This window comes from Prionailurus bengalensis, chromosome A3 (genome assembly GCF_016509475.1).
Source record: "Prionailurus bengalensis isolate Pbe53 chromosome A3, Fcat_Pben_1.1_paternal_pri, whole genome shotgun sequence".
Classification (NCBI taxonomy): domain Eukaryota; kingdom Metazoa; phylum Chordata; class Mammalia; order Carnivora; family Felidae; genus Prionailurus; species Prionailurus bengalensis.
In genome coordinates, this window is record NC_057354.1 from 59,551,415 (window position 1) to 59,571,450 (window position 20,036).

The 20,036-nt window shown below is 38.4% G+C and overlaps 1 protein-coding gene across 1 annotated transcript in view; it reads left to right on the forward strand.

The window, feature by feature from the left end:
- Positions 1 to 3,323: 3,323 nt before the first annotated feature.
- The window catches only part of LONRF2 (LON peptidase N-terminal domain and ring finger 2), a 47,732-nt gene continuing 31,019 nt past the window's right edge, over positions 3,324 to 20,036 (forward strand). The window contains exons 1-2 of the mRNA XM_043603158.1: positions 3,324 to 5,274; positions 13,619 to 13,737. Coding sequence (XP_043459093.1) covers positions 4,593 to 5,274; positions 13,619 to 13,737 — 801 coding nt within the window. The 5' untranslated portion in view covers positions 3,324 to 4,592. The remainder of the gene's footprint in view (positions 5,275 to 13,618; positions 13,738 to 20,036) is intronic.

Here is a 20,036-nt window from a genome sequence, read left to right on the forward strand (position 1 = left end):
TTTTCGTACATCCAATGTATCAATTCATCGATGCCCCAAACCATCAGGCACACTGTATTTTATACCTTTATAATTTATATTTTGGTTTATTACTTATTGCAATGAAGGAGAACACTCACCATGGGGAGCCATGGGGAGTTGGTGGGAGGGTGTTAGAAAGAACCTATTATAAGGTTTGGGCTTTAGTTGGGTAATTTTGGCTTCAGTAGGTGCAATTCTGTGATAGAATCTCTCACTCAATCTTATTGAAAAGCAGAGCAAACCAGAGCAAGGATGAAGCTGTATTTGGTAAAGGAGTAGTAATCACTCATTTTAGCTGGAAGAGGGGGATGTTGAATATTTTGTGGGTTACACAGTGAACTTGTTTTTGTATCACTTTATCATTGTCTCAGGGCGACTTTGTTTGATGTTGGTGTTTTATGAGATTGTTTAATGTCCAACATTAACTAGTTGTGAGCATCAGGCTAGCTTTGTAGTAATACTGAAGCCCTGCTGTGTCAAAGCTGTTCCCAGATATAAGAATCTCCTTTTTTTTTTCTTGTTTCTCTTATGGATCGTAATTTTGCTATTAAATATAAGATCCAAGGTCACAAAGATTCTATTCTATGATTTTTTCCTGTAGAAGTTCTATGGTTTTACTTTTAGGTCAATAAACTTTGAGTTAATTTTCATATATGATGATAGGTATAGATCAAAGTGTTTTTCCTCTTCTTTTACTCCTCCCCCTTCTCATATTTTCCCCTTATCTCTTCATCCTTTTCCTCCTCCTTTTTGCCTATAGATATCCAATTAGTCCAGCATTGCTTATTGAAATGACTATCCTTTCTCCACTGAATGGACTTTGTCAAGAATCAATTGCCAGTATACACATGTGGGTCTGTTTTTGAAATCTCTATCTTATTTCATTGATCTACTTGTTTATTTTGATACCAAAACCACACTCTCTTGATTTCCATAGCTTTATAATGAGTCTTGAAGACTCAACTTTGTTGTTTTCTTTTTTTTAAGTAGTTTTGGACATTGTAGGTACTATGCATTTTCATGTGAATTTCAGAGTCAGCCTGCCAGTTTCTACAAAAAGGCATGCTGGGATTTTGATTGAGATAGATTTGGATTTATAGATCAATTCATAGATCAAAGACCTGAATCTTCTGATCCTTCAACAGAGTATGTCTCTCCATTTGTTTAGGTCTTCTCTGATTTCTCTCAGTGATGTTTGTAGTTTTAGTGTATAGGTCTTATACTTTTTTTCACATTGTCTTTAAGTTTTTCGTACTTTTTGTAATATTGTAAATACTATTGTTTTTAAATTTCAATTTCCACTTGTTGCTAGTATATAGAAATGCAATTATTCATCCCTGGGTTACTTAAAGGTGTGTTAGCATCCAAGCACTTGAGGATTTTCTAGATGCTTTTCTATTATTTTTATTTTCAATCTACTGTGGTCAGAGAACATACGTTGTATGACTTCATTCCTTGAATCTCTTAAAATTTATTGAGACTTGTTTTATGGCTCAAATATGTAGTATATCAGTAAATGCTCCATGTGCATTTGAAAAGAACGCATATTATGCTGTTGGGTGGAATGTTCTATAAATGTCAATCAGGTCAAGCTGATTGGTAATACTGGTCAAGTCTTACTGATTTTCAGGATACATATTCTGTTGATTGTTGGGAGAAGGGTATTGAAATCTTCATCTACAATTATGAATTTATTTAATATTATGGTTCTATCAGTTTTTGCTTCATATATTTTGAAATTCTGTTATTAGGTACATATGTGTTTAGCAGTGTTATATCTTCTTGACCAGTGTACTTCTTTATCATTATGAAATGGCCACCTTTTCTCCTAGTCATGTTGTTGGGCATGATATCTACTTTGTCAGATATCAATATAGTCACTCTAGCTTTATTTTGACAAGGTTGAAGATGGTCTATCTCTTCTTATTTATATCTTTTTCTTTAAAGTGAATTTTTCTATAGGCAGTATATATCTGGGTTTTCCTTTGAATATAAGTGGACTATGTTTGCCTTTTAAAAAATGTTTATTTATTATTTTGAGAGAGAGAGAGATAGAAAGAGAGAGCAGGGGAGGGGCAGAGAGAGAGAGGGAGACACAGAATCTGAAGCAGGATCCAGGCTCTGAGCTGTCAGCACAGAGCATGACACAGAGCTCGAACTCACAAATTACGAGATCATGCCCTGAGCAGAAGTTGGATGCTTAACTGACTAACCCATCAGGCGCTCCCACAATCTTTGCCTTTTAACCATGGTATTTAGATTATTAATATTTAATTAACATTAATTGATATGGTTGAATTTAAACCTACCATCTGACTCTGTTTTGTATTTGTCTCATCTGTTTTCTGTTCCCTATTTTTTTCTTCTTTTGGATTAATAGAGTTTTAAAAAAGTTTTATCTCCTTTGTTGGCCACTTAGCTATATATAACTATTTGTGTTATTTAGGTGGCCACTTTGGGATTACATCTTTAGCTTATTGAAATTTTCCTTCAAGTGGTATTATACCATTTCACATGTAGTATTAGAACCTTACAAAACTACCCTTTTGTTTCTCCTCTACTAGCCTTTGTAGATTTTCTTTCTCCATACACTGTAAACCTCACAATAAAGTAATATTTTTGCTTTAAACATTTCTTGTTCTTATCACACATGCCTCCAACAAGTTTCTCTTTTCTGTTCTCTTAGTGGAAATCTGTGTAAAATAAGAACAAACAGGATCTGAGATCCTTTGGTTTCATAATCTTTAGTGTATTGTCTTTTTTAAATTTTTTTAAAAGTTAAAAAAAAATTTTTTTTAATTTATTTTTGACAGAGAGACAGAGCATGAGGGTGGGAGGGGCAGAGAGAGGGAGACACAGAGCGTGAATCAGGCTCCAAGCTGTTAGCACAGAGCTTGTCACAGGGCTCAAACTCACAAACTGTGAGATCATGACCTGGGCTCAAACTCACCAACTGTGAAATATTGACGTGAGCCGGAGCGAAGTCAGACACTCACACAACAGCGTATTGTCTTTGTAGCACCAATGTAACTATTCAGAAGCTTTTTTCCTCCTAGTTTTCTTGTTGTTGGTTGTAAATTTGTGGAATAAGCAACTTTCAAGTGAATTGTTACTGTATAAAGAAAGTAGATTTAAAAAATTAAAAAATTAAAAAATAAAGAAAGTAGATAAAAAAGAGAGTTGGGAATAGTTGAGTATTGAGAAACAGATCAAAACCTATTTTGACTACAACTGTTACAGTAAAAAATAGAGAGCGGGGGGGTGGGGGGTGGAAATCATTCATGGAATGATTCATGGGATGGGAGGTGGTGGGATGTTGCATTTGTATTATAGGACTTGAAGATTGGCTAATGTCTCCTTTTCCCTTTGGTGAGTTGACCTAGTTTTCTCTCCTTGCTTGATGAGGAAGCATTTCCCCTTCCCCAAAACCAGATTTGATTAAGGTATTTTATATTTTCTTTAGTCATCCGTTTTAATGTTAAACCTCACAAACTTAAATTTAGACTTGACATAATGAACATATGGATTCTGGAATGTTGCGTTTTATTGCATTCAAATACAGAGCATAAAATAAATGGTGGAACAATAAGGAGACAATAGGCTATGTGCAGTGAGTACTCTAAAAACTGGCTAATGATCACAGAAGGAACATTTAGTCCTTGCTTATATACCAATACAGCTTTTAACTCCCTCCTTCCAGCAACTTCTGTCTGCGATACTCTACGTTAGGAGACATTTAAAAAAATCATATTTCTGCTTCCTAAATCAAGGGCACAGTACAACGTCCACTTGGAAAATCCCTCCTCTCCCAACACCTAGCACGGTATTCCTTTACGTTCTCTTTTAAAACTATTCTAAATTAGAGTTCTAAAATGTTTCAGTCTAAAATTCAGAGTTCCGTTAGGAAGCTTGCTGGAGATCTGTTCAGTACCCACTTCAGGCTTCCCTGTCACTTAAGACAATTTCCTAAATCAAATTCGTGATGTGCTCGGTAACTGCCTCGGTTCTCTTTTGAATCGCGGCCACAGGTTGTCTCGGCGGCCAAGCCTCTGGGAAAGCGGGAGAGAACTGGGCGCCCAGCCGGCCGCGGACACCTGTGCCAGGCACGGCCGCGGCTGCGGGAAGAGAGCGCGCGGCGAAGGGCACGTGTAGGTGAACGCGCACGCACACACGCGCCCAGCCGCCCCGAGACGCGGAGGCGAGAGCGTTTGCAGGAGACGCGGACGTGGGGAGGGGGTCGCCGCGTTCTCACAGGCGGCCTGGGTTACATAAGCGAGCGGGGCAAGAAAGGCGCTTCGCGTGCGCGGGGGCTCGGGCCGTGCCTGCCTCGCCCCCGCCCGGGTCCGGTTGTGGTCCTGCGGGACCGGCCGCCCACGCCGCGTGGGGGACACCGCCGCATTCTTGCCCCTGCCCGTGCCAGTGGTCGCGGTGGCCCGTAGCGGCCGCCTCCAGACGCGCGTGGCTCTCGGAGAAGGCGGCGGCCGCGCTCCCGCCGCCGCGCCCCAGGCAGCAGAGCATCCGCTTGCCTAGGCTTCTCCCGTCCGGGCCTACGGGGCCGCAGGCTCGAGGCTATGAGCCCCGAGCCGGTCCCGCCGCCGCCGCCGCCGCCCCAGTGCCCCGGCTGCGACTGCGGGGAGCCTTTCGCCAAGCGCCTGGAGAAGGGCGATGAAGCCTTCCGCGCCGGCGAGTATGAGATGGCCGCGGAGCTCTTCCGCTCGATGCTGGCCGGGCTGGCGCAGCCGGACCGCGGCCTGTGCCTGCGGCTGGGGGACGCGCTGGCCCGTGCCGGCCGGCTCCCCGAGGCCTTGGGTGCGTTCCGCGGGGCGGCGCGGCTCGGGGCGCTGCGGCCGGAGGAGCTGGGGGAGTTGGCGGGCGGCCTCGCGCGCGCCCTGGGCCAGAGAGAGTGGCGGCTGCCGGCTGCGGGGCCGGGCCGCGCTCCCGAGGAGCCGCGTGGGGCGCAGCCGGCCTCGGCGCCCGCCGCGCCCCTTGATCTGCTGGGCTGCCCGCGCTGCCAGCGGCTGCTCCACAAGCCGGTGACCCTGCCGTGCGGGCTGACGGTGTGCAAGCGCTGCGTGGAGTCCGGCCCTGTCCGGCCGCAGGCGCGGCGAGTCAACGTGGTGCTGAGCGGCCTGCTGGAGAAGTGCTTTCCGACCGAGTGCCGTGTGCGCAGGCTGGCGGGCCAGGCGCGGAGTCTGCAGCGCCAGCAGCAGCCCGAGGCCGCACTGCTCAGGTGCGACCAGGCTCTGGATCTAGGTAAGTCGGCCTTGGGAGTTAGCCCGCCGGCCTGCCCACCTGTCGACTGCAGGGGTGGGCGTGGAGAGCTTTGTTCAGGCGTAGGGGTTATTCTCTTGATAAAAGTGGTAAGATGATCCTGCACCCAGAGTGGCTGGTGTCAGAGGGCAGGTGCGCCCCGCTGGTTGCGTCTTTTACCTCTGCAGCCGGTACCTCCGTAGCCTACCTGAGTAACCCGTAAGGCCAGGACTGTCTTTTACTCCCATCTCAGCTGTCCAGGAGTGGGAGGATGACCTAGTGTTTTTACTTGTCCAGCAGGAATGTGCAAATAACTAACACCCTAGAGGCGCACGAGGACCGTTGCCTTGTGATGTGGAAGGATTTGCTCTGGAGGTTTCAGCTAATGAATCCAGGAAGGATCGCCTTCCATTCTGCTTTTGTTACTTGTATGTTCTCTCTCAAAGGGCATTAGACGTCGTGTAATTAGCTTATTAATTACATTAACTAGTGTGTGTGTGTAAGTTTTAAAAAATAACTGAAATCTGTGACCAGCACAAAGGATCTCTGATTTCCTACCCACCCCCCACTCCAGCCCACCTGTTAAGAATATGTAATTTAAAAGACCAAATTTCCTGTCATTGTGTTTGATTCCCACTGCCATATGCTCTATTGACAGTTATTGGGGTGAAGTGTGTGTGGAGGGTGATTTGGCTTCACTGTTTTTTTACAGGTTGTATGTGATTTAAATCACTGGCCAAGAAGACTTGGTTTAATCTCTTGTTACTAAGAGTCTTGTATGCTGTACTCATCCATTTTATATTAAATTCAGAGTTAAGGTTTTCCCTTTTTGAGAACACACCTATATCTAAGTTGGGAGATGCTTTGTTGGAGTAGAACAGTTGAATTGCTTTATGTAAAAAAATATTGTATACCATTTCTGCAGCCAGTATATTCCATACCTTAATATGGCTGCATGTTTCTGAACTTTTGTCCATCTTGTTCATGCACGTGCAAGGTGGAACAGCACTATCCAGTGGAAATACTGTGTAAACCACATATATGCAATTTTAAATTTCTAGTAGTCACATGTAAAAGGTAAAAAGAAGCAGATGAAATTTATCTTAACACTATTTTTTAAACCTATACATTCAAAATACTATTTCAGCATACCTTCAATATAAAAAATGATGGAGATTTTACTTTTTTTTTTAAACCAACCTTTCAAATGCATTATGTGTTTTACATGCACTGCCCACCCCAATTTGGACACAAATTTTTCATCAGAAATACTTGCTTTATATTTAGATTTTTTTAATATTTAGAGTTGAAAAACTAGGTTGGCACATTGAAGTTCCAAATTAAAAGTTTTCCACTAGTCAATAGGGTATCAGGTTTCAAATTTAAATTTCAATTAATTAAAAAGTTAATAACTTTGTTCTTCTAGTCCCATTTTAGTTGCCCAGTAGCCACATGTAGCTAGTGGCAACTGTATTAGTGGAAATCTAGAACTTTTAAAAACAGCTGCTGGAAATGTAGAAGATCGCAATACCAACTGTTGGAGAAGATGGATAAAATGAGGATTATCATATATACTGCAGATCTGCAAATTGTACACCTGGAAAATTGCTTATAATATCTGAAAATATTAAATGTGACTTTTGGCCAAGCTGTTTCAACAAGGTGCATGTATATGTGCACCGAGAGAATTATAAGAATGTGCAAGAGTGTATATCCTTATTTAGAGATAGCCCTGAAGTAGAAGCAACCCACATGTCCAATAAGAACAGAATGAATGGCTAAGTAAGAAGAGAATAAACGCCTTTTCTAATACTGTATAGAAAGAAAGTAAACCGGCTACAGACACACACACTACAATGTGGACAAATCACAGACATAATGTTGGGTGAAAGAAGCCAAGACTCAAAGGCATTTTTATGATCTGATTCTATTTTTTTGTAAGTCCAAATACGCAAAACTATTATAGCATGTTGGAAGTAAGGGCAGTGGTTACCTCTGGGGGGGGCGGGCAGGGGGGACAAAATATTGGCAGATTGAATCCAGTGATACACTTAAAACACATCATGGTCAAGTAAAATGTCATTATTTAATCATTGTCAAATGTTTAATCATTATAAATCAACCAGTGTAATTCACTGCATCTACAGAATAGAGAATGGATCTCTCAGGAAAGTTGGAATAAAAGGGAATTTCTTAATATGTTAAGGAGTATATACAAAAATCTGTAGCAACCATTGTAATGATGAAATATTGAATGTTTTACTACTGAAGGAAAAGGTTGACAAGGGTGTTCACCTGCCATCACTGCCATTCATTCAGCATTGTATTAAGATTTTAGCTAGTACAATGAGAAAATAAAAGGTATTAAGATTGGAAAAATAAAACTTACTATTTGTAGATGACATGCTGGAGTCTGTAGAAACTCCAGAGGAATATTTGAACTGTTAGAAATTATAAGCAAATTATCACGATTGTTGACTATAAGGTTAATATAGAAAGATCACTGATATATATACCTAGTAAAAAAAACAAACAGAAAGAAAGCCCATTTATATAACAAAAATTCTTTGGAGTAAATGTTGAAATATCTGAAAGTTGTTCAAGACCTCTACACTGAAAATACAAAATATTTCTGGGAGAAATTACAATTGACTTAAGTAAATGGAAACATATGTTATTTTCACAGATTGAAAAACTCAGTATTGATGTCAGTTCTGTGCATATGGAACTATAGATTGAGTGCATTCTCAGTCAGAATTTTAGCTAGGGGTTTTGGTGGAAGTTGCTGAATGGCCAAGGCAATAATGAAGAAAAATAACAAAGCTGGAGAACTGATACTGTAAGATACCGAGACTTAGTATAATGTAGCTGCAGTAACTAGCACAGAGTTGTATTGGCCCAAGTTTAGACACATAGACACTGACTCTCACATACATGGTCACTTGGTTTGCTACAAAGATGCCAAAAGAATTCAATGAGGGAAAACGTCTTTTAAATAGTCTAAGTCTGTTGCATATCCATTTGGTAAAAAAATGAACCTAGATGCCCACTACATACCATACATGGAAATTATAATCCCATTATCTAAAATCATTCAATATTTTCATGATTGTTAGGCAGTTCTTTTTTTTCTTAAGACACAAAAAACATATCCATACAGGAAAAGATAGATAAATTCAATTTAAAATTAATAACTTCTCTTCCTTAGAGACCCCCCAAAGAGTGAAAAGGTGATGTGTATTTGTAATATATCCAAATGAAAATGCAAATCCAGAATGTTGAAAGAATGCCTACAGTTCAAGAGGAGAATAGGAAGTCTATCTAAATAATAGGCAGATTGAACAGATGTTTTGTAAACTGGATCTCAAATGGCAATAAATATATGAAAGGGTGCCCAAAGTAATTACTGATCAATTGAAAATTTAAACTAAAATATTACTACATGTCTTTCAGAATGATGAAAATGAAAGGGTCATGGTACCTAGTTCTGGCAAGTATTTGAAGTAATCGGGACTCTTAACATTGCTGTAGGAAGTGCAAATTGGTACAAGTTAAGTATGTTTGGGAGTACCAAGTAAGTTTAAACATAGATATAACCTCTGGCACATTTCCACTCTTGAGTATATATCAAGTAGAAATTAATGCTTATGTCCACTAAAAGTAATATACAAGAATGTTCGTTTCTAGATATATGTGCCAAAAAAAACATTTAGATAACAACCCAGTGGTAGAATAAGTATGTAAGTCAAGTCATACAGTGTATTATGCAACAGTTTATTAAAAAGAAAAAAACTGAGACATACAGCAATGTGGAGGAATCTCACAGAATGATACTGAGTGACCTATACAAAAGAGTACATTCTATTCATATAACCCCATGATAAGTTCATAAACAGGTTCAAGTAATCTAATGATGATAGACGTCAGATGGTGGTTCCCCTCAGGAAAGGTGTACTACCTGAGAAAGTGCACAAAGTAGCCTTCTTAGTTCCTGATCTGGGTGGTGACCATTCAGGTGTGTAGGTATATAAAAGTTTAAGATACACACTTAAAATTTGTGGCCTTGACTTTTGAGTCCTACATCACTTTGAACAAATAACCTCTGAGGAGAATTGCCGTTTATTCTATTTATTGGGACCACTACATAGCTGTCCTTGCTTTATGTCTCCACTCATTCAGCTCTTTCTAAATAATACTTGGGATGCCTAGGTGGCTCAGTTGATAACGCATCCCACTCTTGATTTTGGCTCAGATCATGATCTCATTGTGAGATCGAGCCCTGAGTAGGAGTCTGTGCTGACAGTGCAGAGGCTGCTTGAGATTCTCTCTCTCTCTCTTTCTCTCTCTTTCTCTCTCTTTCTCTCTCTCTCTCTCTCCCTCTCTCTCCCTCTCTCTCTCTCTCTCTCCTTCTCTCCCTCTCTCTCTCTCCCTCTCCGCCCACCCCCCCCCACTTCCATGCACATGCTCTCTCTCTCAAAATAAACTTAAAAAAATAAATAACACTTGTACAGTTCTCTACTTCTCACCACTGTCCGCTCATTTGACACATTTTACACCGGTAACTAGCTCCCAACACTATGACAACTCTGGGTTGGAGTTGGAGGAGAACAGCCTTAGATTAACCCTAAACACAAATGTAGACAGTAGATTATCTCTTCTCTTCCTCACAATGCCAGGTTCTCAGACTGTACTCTTTTTGACTCATTTCCCCATACAGGGGTTAATTGATAAACCCTTTGGATATTTGTGTCCGTTTCTTGGAAGGTGCACATGTGCATTTTTCTTCCATAAGCTGTCTTCATACAAAGAATTTTAAGTTGCTTTTCCTCTTCCATTTATTTTTTTAGTGATTCCTCCATAAATTTTTCTCAGTTTTACTAAGCTCAAGGCTTAATGGTTGCGAAATGTGTAGAGATTTATTAGAAATATTTTAAAAGATTAAATTATGAAGCTCTGGCTTCATAAATAGTAGAAGTCAACAGAGAAAACAGTCTGATTCATTCAGTGTCTGGATGGGAAGTGACTTTTTTGGACTTCATTAAAAATAGCCTTTAGAATGTGTGGAGTAGAGGCTTAAATGCATTTATTAGAAAAGAATGATGAAAAACAAATGCAAATGAAGAGTGTTTTTCACTGCAAAAACTTTGTCAAAATCAATTAAGGTAACACAAGTGTAAGCAAAGAGATAATGAAGAAAACATTAGTGAAACAAAAAGATTGAGTTGGTTAAGAAGTCAGAAGCTGGTTCATTACAAAGACCAACAAAAGAAACAAATGTTTGGCAAATGTAATGAAGAAAAAGCAAACCACAAACAGGAGGATCAGGAATGAAGAAGTAGCAGAATTGCAGATGTAAAGGAATATAACAGATTTTAAAGCCTATAAAAAAAGGACAGTTTTAAGGAAACTATAAATTATCAAAATTTACCCAGGAAGAAATAAAAGCCTAACACTGACCGAAAATAAATGAAATAGAAGTGCTACTTGGAGCCTTTCTTTTGACAAACAAAACAAAACACTAAGATCAAACAAGTTTTAACAAACTTTCAAGGAAGATAAACTTTCATTTCAGATCATGGAGAGATATGGAAGATTTTTCATTGTTTTATTTTAGAATGCATGAATGGGGTAGAGGGGTAGAGGGAGAGAGAGAGTTTTACGCAGGCCCACGCTGACGTGGGGCTCAATCCCACGACCCTGGGTTCATGACCTGAGCTGAAATCAAGAGTCAGACACTCAACTGACTGAGCCACCCAGGTGCCCCACATTTAATTTTATAAGATTAATATAACCTTGATATTATAATCAGGTAAAGCCTAGGAAAAATTTTGTAGACTAGTCTTACATATATAAATGGTTGCCAAAATCTTAAACTTGTATTTGAATCCAGCAATATAGTAAGAGTTAAGGTCAAGATGTGCTTATTCTAAGAATATAAGGATAATTCAGTATTAGACAAATTGTTCAATGTAATTCACTGTAAGGACAGATTAAAGGAGATATATTTCATGTAATCTCCCACATGTTGAATGAGCATTCTATAAAATTCAACAGCCACTTTTTATAATGCCTATATAGAAAACTAGGAATAGGAGGGAACTTACCTAATTTGATAAATATTCTCTGTCAAGAGTTTACAATAAGCATATTTCATGTTAAAACATTATACATATCCTTTTTCAAATTCAAGAATAAGAGCAAAATGTCCGCTGTTGCTGTCTCCCCTGTTACTGCAACATGGGAGTGAATAGAAACACAAGAAATAAAATTTAGAATGCCACAGTCAAAGCTGATTGTTAGCATATGATATGGTTGTTTAGAAGATTCAAGTGGGAGCAAGGTGGGAGAACTTCATTCTCACACTTGCAGCAAGTGTATGTCTCAAGCTTGAACTATAGTTCTAGAAGCATTTTTTTTGAGATTTCCAAAATCTCCAAAGGTTATTTCTGTATTTGATAATGCATTTAACTGTGCAGTTTGAGGAGATTTCACTTAATCTTTAGTTGGAAATGATTAATCTGTAACTACATTTACTCTATAATGACATACTAAAGATATAAGAAGAATCTAATAGAATTCTGCAAATAACTCCCAAGCAATCAAATGCTCAATTAAAAATTTTATGCTTGTGGATGGACATCCATATTTTATAGTACCTATGTGTGTTTTCAAAGATGAAATATGAAAAATCTCATTACAGATCATAACCAACACATGAACATCTTCAATTTATTTTGATGATAGGGAACATTAACTTTGAATTTTAAGGAAAATGTTATCCCTTACCCAAATAATTCTGTTCCTGTACAATATCCTCAAGCTTCTAACTGGCCTGCAAAACCTAAAATACTTACTGTTTGATTTTAACAGAAAAAAGTTGTCGATCCTTAACTCTCACCAGTCAATGTTATTTTAAAGGATTCAACTTTTATTGTTAGATTCTCCTTTCTTGCCATTTCTTTCCTCTTTTTCCCATTTTTTTTCCTTGGCATACATTGCTCTATGAAACACATATGCAGTGATAACACAGTTACAAGTAGTGGCTGTAATACCTTTTTGTATGATTTGTTATGCACACTTGCTCAGTTACCTACATAAACTAAGAGGAGATGTAGTAGCATTTGCAAAGTTCCAAGTGGCTAGTTTGAGAAAGAGCCAAGGTCAAGGATTTGGAGCAAACTGAAATGGGTATTAGGTAGAGAGATGAGAACATATTTTAGGTACTGAGACTATTTCTTATCAATTAAAATGAAATGCTATAGCTGTATTACAAAGATCCTGTAATGAGTATATAGAGTGAACCAGGTCCAGCAGTATGAAAAATGGCTTTCATGAGCTCTGTCACTTTTCCATGGTACCTTGCCAAGTCAATGACTTCATATACTACATATCATAGTTCATAGAGTCACTCTTGGCCTTTGCATAGCTAGGCTCTGTCCATAGTCTCATATGAGCAGTTCTCAAGCTTGCATCTGTTTGAGGACTCTAGGGAAAAGGCAGTTATTTTTTCCCTCATTTTCCCACTTAACATACTATAGGTACAATTATGATGACAAGTCCACATCCATGCAGTTGTATAGGAAAGCAAATTATGTGCTTTATTTTTTTTAGTTTCTTAAACTATTTTATAAAATGTTTATTTATTTTGAGAGGGAGAGAGAGAATCCCAAGCAGTCTCCATGTTAGAGTGGAGCCCAATGCATGGAGCTTGATCTCGTGACTGTGAGATCATGACCTGAGCCGAAATCAAGAGTCAGTCAGACACTTAACTGACTGAGCCACCCAGCTGCCCGTTAGTTTCTTGAGCGTGAATTTCCTTGTGTAATTTCAAAAAATTATTTTCAATCTTTTCATTTTTAATACGTAGTTATAGCATTAGGATGCTTCAGCATTTACTCAGTATTATTGCAACTTATGTTGTACCTAGTGTGTGTTCAGCAGTCTTTTTCTGGGTGCATTTATTTATTTTTGAGAGTCAGAAACAGCAAGCTGGGGACGGACAGAGAGAGAGGGAGACACAATCTGAAGCAGGCTCCAGGCTCTAAGCTGTCAGCACAAAGATCATGAACCGTGAGATCATGACTCGAGCCAAAGTCAGACGCTTGACCGGCTGAGCCACTCAAGTGCCCCTCTGGCTACATTTTGAAGTCTTGCCAATCATCTTCTGTTTTCCTGAGAGAAGCTATGTAAAATATATTTATCAAGTTACTAAACCACATTATGATTTGAGGGAGGAAGTATTTATTTTGCCTTTATATTTACTTTCCAGTTTATTATTTTTAGTGACTTAAAGATTTGTTTTTAAATGTAATAATTTTAATTTTTTTCTATTCCCTGTGTCTTTCAGTTCCTAGAGATAATTCATTATTGCTGCTGCGAGCAGAGTTGTATTTAACTATGAAGAACTATGAGCAGGCTCTACAGGATGCCAATGCAGTTTGTCAGAATGAACCTCTCTTGACTAAGGTATTTGTATTGGGTGGTTTTAGAGATAAGAAATGTAAGTTTATGGGATTTTCTTAAGAATAAACTAAGATGACTGTGATGAGGTACCTACACACAGTGTATATATCCATCAATAATAGCAATGTAGCAAGTCACTTCATAATAAACCAACTCAGTTTAAAAGATCAAAATGTTCCCAGCTGGATTTAATTAAGAAACACTAATTTAGATCATTCTTAGGAGATATTTAGCCGAATGATATACCTTATATACTAAATAAATACATAAACACAACGATAAAATTGGATAAATTTGTGAGTTCAGGGGAAATGTTCAAAATTATACTTTAAATAGGAAGATTGTAAAATAATCATGAATAACAGGCCCTGCTATGCAGGGGACATATAAATGTTGTTAGTGAAAGAATGAATGTTTTGTATGTATTTTGGACTAATTTTAGTGTCTGTGTTGGAAAGGTCTAATATTTCTGTGATGACACAGAATAAGCTTTGTTAATGTAATAACAATAGTTTAAGTTGCCCTTGAAGATTAAGAAGCCACATAATCAAAGTTGTAGCTTTTTTCATGAATCTCTGGAATTTTAAACCCAAAAGGGATTTTGAAGTTTTAAAGAATTTGTGATGAAATTAATACCAATTGCATACTCTATTAGCTAGTAATTAAAAATATTTTTGTCCCGCTGTATTACTTTTTATCATTTTCATTTTAGAAACATTGAAGAGGCATTAACCCAGGTTAATAGAAAAGATGCCCTTTCCTTCCATCCATCCAACCTTCTGTTCTTTAAAACAAAGTGTTTTCAGATTAGATTGAGTGTTAAATTGGAATTAGGGATGAGCCTTAGGATGGGAAACAAATGTTTATTGGACCAAGTCCAGAAATCTGTATTGTTGCTTGCTTGCTTTACTAAAGACATTTTCTCCTCCTTTTTCTGATGAGTTTTCTTCTATCCCTTGATCTGTTAATCTTCTGAGCTAATTTCATCATCAGTGACTGAGCCTTAATTGTTATGAATTATAAGCTTAGTATTTCTGACTGACAGTAGAGCTGTAGTACCCTGTGAAGCTAGTTTCTTCTCCACAATATTGGCCTTTCAGCTAAAAACTTGGCAGTGTGTCTGTGACAAAAGACAGACTTCATTACTACAAAGTTACATAGATAATTTTAACTGTAAGAGACCCAGCAAATGCATCATTAGCTTTTGGGATTTTGGTCCTGTCTTTAGAATTTGTTGCAAATATGTGGGCCTCAATTCTTGATAAATGCTTAGTAAAGAACAGCTTTAGCAGAAATGTACCCTGATAAATAACTTCAAGATGTGAAGGATAGAAATTTGTTTCCAGGCTAACATCATAACTAAGAGATTAGGGCAGAAGCAACATTGTTAAGTATGTTGAAAGGACTGAGGGAAGGATGAATTTGTCCAACTATGGCTGAGCTGAGATGGAAGCACTTTAGAATCAACTGAGTTTTCTGTTGCGGGCTACCGGAGCAATGTGTTTTATCCAGGCAAAACTATCCTTTCAAGCTACCAGCGATGGCTGATACTGATTCACAACTTTTGGTACAAATGGAGGTAAGTTAGTGCTAACAAAATATTTGACCACATTCAGAAATATAAATAGTCATGTGATGAGTTTGACCTTATCTAAATGCGTAAGCATACCTGTGCTTTTTAATGCTCATAGAATCCGATGCTGGTAAAACATGTCTCAGTAGATTTCAAATCATTGAAATCGTGAAGAATATACTGACAATAGAATTAAAAGAGTAATCAATGATAGTAAAATATCCAGGAAATCCTTAAATATCTATTTTTTAATTAGGTCACCTTTAAACAATCCATAGAACAAAGAAGAAATCACAAGGAAACCAGGAAATATTTTGAAATCATTGATAATAAAAGCACATTATATCTAATTTGTCATATGCAGCTAAAGCCACTTTTTGAGGGAAATTTGTAACATGAATAAATTATTAGAGAAGTAAGCTCTCAAATGAGTGATCTAAGTTTCCACCTTAAAAAACTAAGAAAAGAGCAAAGTAAAACAAAGGTAAGCAGAAAGAACAAAAAAATACGTAGAAGAGATTGGAGTCGATAAAAGGAAGACAAAAAACAATAAAGAAAAGTCAATGAAACAAAAACCTGTCGTTTTTGAAAAGATCAATGAAATTGATATATCTCACCAGACTAATCAGGAAGAAAGAGAGAATGCACAGATTACTAATATCATGAATGAAAGTGGAGATATCACTATAGATCCCACAGACATTAAAAGGATAAAAAAGGAACAGTTTTATGAAAACTTTGTATTAATACATTCAACAACATAGAAGAAGTTAACAAACTCCTTGAAAGACACAAACTGCCATTATTCATTCAAGAAGAAGTAGATAACCTCAATAGCCTTATCTCTATTTAGAGAAATTAAAGTTGTAGTTAATCATCTCCTCCTGCCCCACACCAAATATCAGGACTAGATGGAATTACTGTTGAATTCTATCATGCATTTAAGAAAGAAATAATACCAGCCCTTCAAAAATTCTTCTGTAAAACAGAAAACGAGGGAACACTTATTTTATGAGAACAGCATTTTTGTAATAACAAAACCAGGCAAAAATGTTAAAAACAAACTTCAAACCACTATCTCTCATTATCTCATTTGAAAATCAATTTGTATTGGCAGACTGAAAAAGAGCAATAAATGAAGCTAAAGCACTTGATAAAATTGAGCATCCTTCATGTTAAAACTTTGAATGAAATAGGAAGAGCAAGGGATTTCCTCAATCTGGTAACGAGCATCTATGAAAAACCTTACAGCAAACATCATACTTAATGGTAGGAAATGGAATGCCTTTCTACTGAGACCAAGAAAAATAAATATGTTTGCTTTTACCACTTACCAATATGGTACTTGAGTTCCTAGCCAGGAAGGTAAAGCAAAAAAAAAATAATAATAATAATAAAAGGAAGAAATAAAAGGCATACATAATGGAAAGAAAAATGTAATACTGTCTATTCACAGTTGACATAATTGTGAGGAAATCTCAAGAAATTTATAAAAAGCTTGCAGTGTACAAGGTGAATATGCAAAAATGAAACCAATCATATTTCTACACACCAACAAGAAATAATTGTAAAAATGAAATTTTAAAAATAATATTGTTAAAATAGCTTAAAAAAACATGACATGTTTAGGGATAAAGTTAACGAAGTACCTAAAAGATCTATACACTGAAAACTATAAACCATTGCTGAGAGAAATTAAGTAGCACTTAAATAAGTATAAATACATACTAGGTTCATGGATCAGAAGACTCAATTTTAGTAAGATGACAAATTCCCCAAATAAATAGAGCTAATTTGCCAAATTCTGCAAAGAAGCCTACCAGAATTTTAATTGGGACTGTGTTGTTTTTATTTGGGGAATTTGTCCTCAATGTATATATGTATATATGTATGTATGTATATATGTATATATTTAATTCATTAGTACAAATTATATATATATGTATGTGTGTATGTATGTATATGTCTGGTGTATTTATGGAAATACAAGGGAAAGAATAGCCAAACAATTTTAAAATATAAGAATGGAGTTCCAGGAAATATACTACTTGATTCCAAGACTTTCTATAAAGCTAAAGTAATGAGAATTGTGTGATATTTGCTTAAGGATAGACATAAGATCACTAAAACAGAAGGCAGTCCAGAAATAGACCTACACATAAATGGCGAATTAGTTTTTTTACAGTAGTGCAAAGATTTAGGGAAAAGATCATCTTTTCATAATTTGTAGTAAGGGGCAATTGCGTATCTATTTGCAAAAGAAAAAATGAACCTCATCCCTCTCTTTACATCATATATAAAAATTAATTCAAAATGGAGCATAGCCTTAAATATATAGGCTATAACTATAGAATATCTGAAACAAAATGTAAAAATCTTTGTCACTTTTTGTTAAGCAAAGATTTCTTAGTCAAGGCAAATTGTAAAAGAAAAAGTTAGTAAATTGGTCTTCATCAAAATTGAAAACTTCTGTTCAAAAGATACTGCTATAAAAATGAAAAGGCAGAATGGGAGAACATATTTGCGAGGCATATATCTGTATATAGCATATATAAAGAATACTTACCAACTCAATGATAATTTAAATAACTCAATTAAGTAACGGGAAGGATTTTAGCAGATACTTCACCAAAGAAGACCTAGGAATATCAAGTAAACACATGAAAAGATGTTCCATATCATTAGTCATTAGGGAAATACAAATTAAAACCTCAAGGAGATACCACTCAGTACTCACTAAAATGGCTTAAATTTAAAATACTGACCATACTAAGCGAGGAGAAGGATGTCCAGCAACTGAAACTCTCACACAGTGTGTGAATGCAAAATTGTACAGTCACAACAGAAGACAGTTTGGAAGTTTCTTTAAAGTTAAGTATACACTTCCTATGTGATCCAACAGTCACTCTTAGATATTTCCCAAGAAAAGTAAAAGATATTAATACAGTATTCATAGTAGCTTAATTCATAATAGTCAAAGACTGAATATAACCCATATGTTTGTCCATCAGCATGTAAATAGAGGCTATCACAAGATGGCAGACCAGGTGGTCCCAACACTTATCTACCCCATGAAAACAACCAAAGCAATAAACAACTACAAAACAGTGAAAACTGTGGGAAAGCTCTGGACTACAGCAAAGCAGCAGCAGAAAACCTATAGAGCTCCAAAACTAAGGATGATCACATAGAAAAGTGTAGGAAGTATTTTACTTGTATCACTACATCCCCCAGTTCAGACCAGCTCAGCACCAAGAAGGATCCCCTCAGAGGGATTTCACCGCATAGGGTAAAGAGAACAAGAGGATTCGAGCAGTCCTTGTTTTCACCAGGAACTTCTGCAGCCTTTACTACTGAGGACCCCAGAACTCTTAACCAATGGCGAACCCAGCTGATGGAACTGTCCAGAATCCTGTCTCAGGGTCTCCTTCCCAGGGCTGGAGCCATTGCTATGGTGACACTTGCCCACTGGAGCCCGAGTTATTGCTGTGCCCAGTTCTGCAGGACTGGGATGCCACAGGGCCTCACCATCTACAGGGACCAGAGCTACCTCTGTGTTGTGCCCCACCCCCCTCAGTCCTAAGCCCTGTCATTGGCCCACCATTACCAAAGCTGAGCTTCTGCTGCTCTATGCCCTGCATCCTGGGTCCTAAGTGACAGCTTTTACCTGCTATCACTGGGTCATGTTGCCTTTGCTCTGTATCCCACCCCTTTGGTCCTGAGTTGGGGGCTGTGTAGCTGCTGTTGTGCCATCACGAGGGCCACACAGCTGCTTCTGTGTGCCCTACCCCTCAGTCCTGAATAGGGATACCTCTGTGCCCTGTCATCCCTGAGCTGTACTGCTGATGCATCTTGCTTTCCCCTTTATCCCCTTAAACTAATGTCATTATACGAGTTTCCCAGCTCCCGTTTCCATGGGTGATCTGCACACACTCTTCTTTTTTTTAATGTTTATTTAAATTTGAGAGAGAGAGAGAGAATGAGAGAAAGAGAGGGAGGGGCAGAGAGAGAGGGAGACACACAGAATCTGAACCAGTCTCCAGGCTCTGAGCTGTCAGCAAAGAGCCCAATACAGGGCTGAAACTCATGAGCAGTGAGATCATGACCTGAGCTGAAGTCAGACACTTAACTAACTGAGCCACCCAGGAACCCATGCACACACCCTTACATCTCAGATACTATCATCACAGCAAATAAGTCTGTGTCCCAGGCCATGGGCTCGGGTAGTTCTGCATGTCACTAAGCCCATGACTCCAGCTCCTTTGCTGTTCTGAATGCCAGCACATCAGAACTGTCACCAAGAGGGATCCTCTTGGCAGGGCACCTGGATGACTCAGTTGGCTAAGCGTCTGACTCTTGATCTCAGCTCAGGTCATGATTTCAGGGACATGAGTTCAAGCCCCATGTTGGGCTCTGTGATGGGCATGAAGCCTACTTAAAAAATAAATAAAGGGATCCTCTTGGCTAGAACTTAACACCCACAGACAAAGTAGAACAGGAGGATCCCAGCAGCCTTTACCAACGAGGACACCAACAGCCCCAGCCACCACTGCCATCACAGACCCCCACAGAATGCCCACAGTCTTGGTCTCTGAAGATTCCCACTGCCTTTGCCAGCATTGGACTCAGTAGACAGATCTGCATGGAGACTATGCCACTGCACCTGAGCCAGCCAGTGCCCTTGCAGCCAACTTTAGATGAAAATCTTTCCCCATCAAATACACATCAT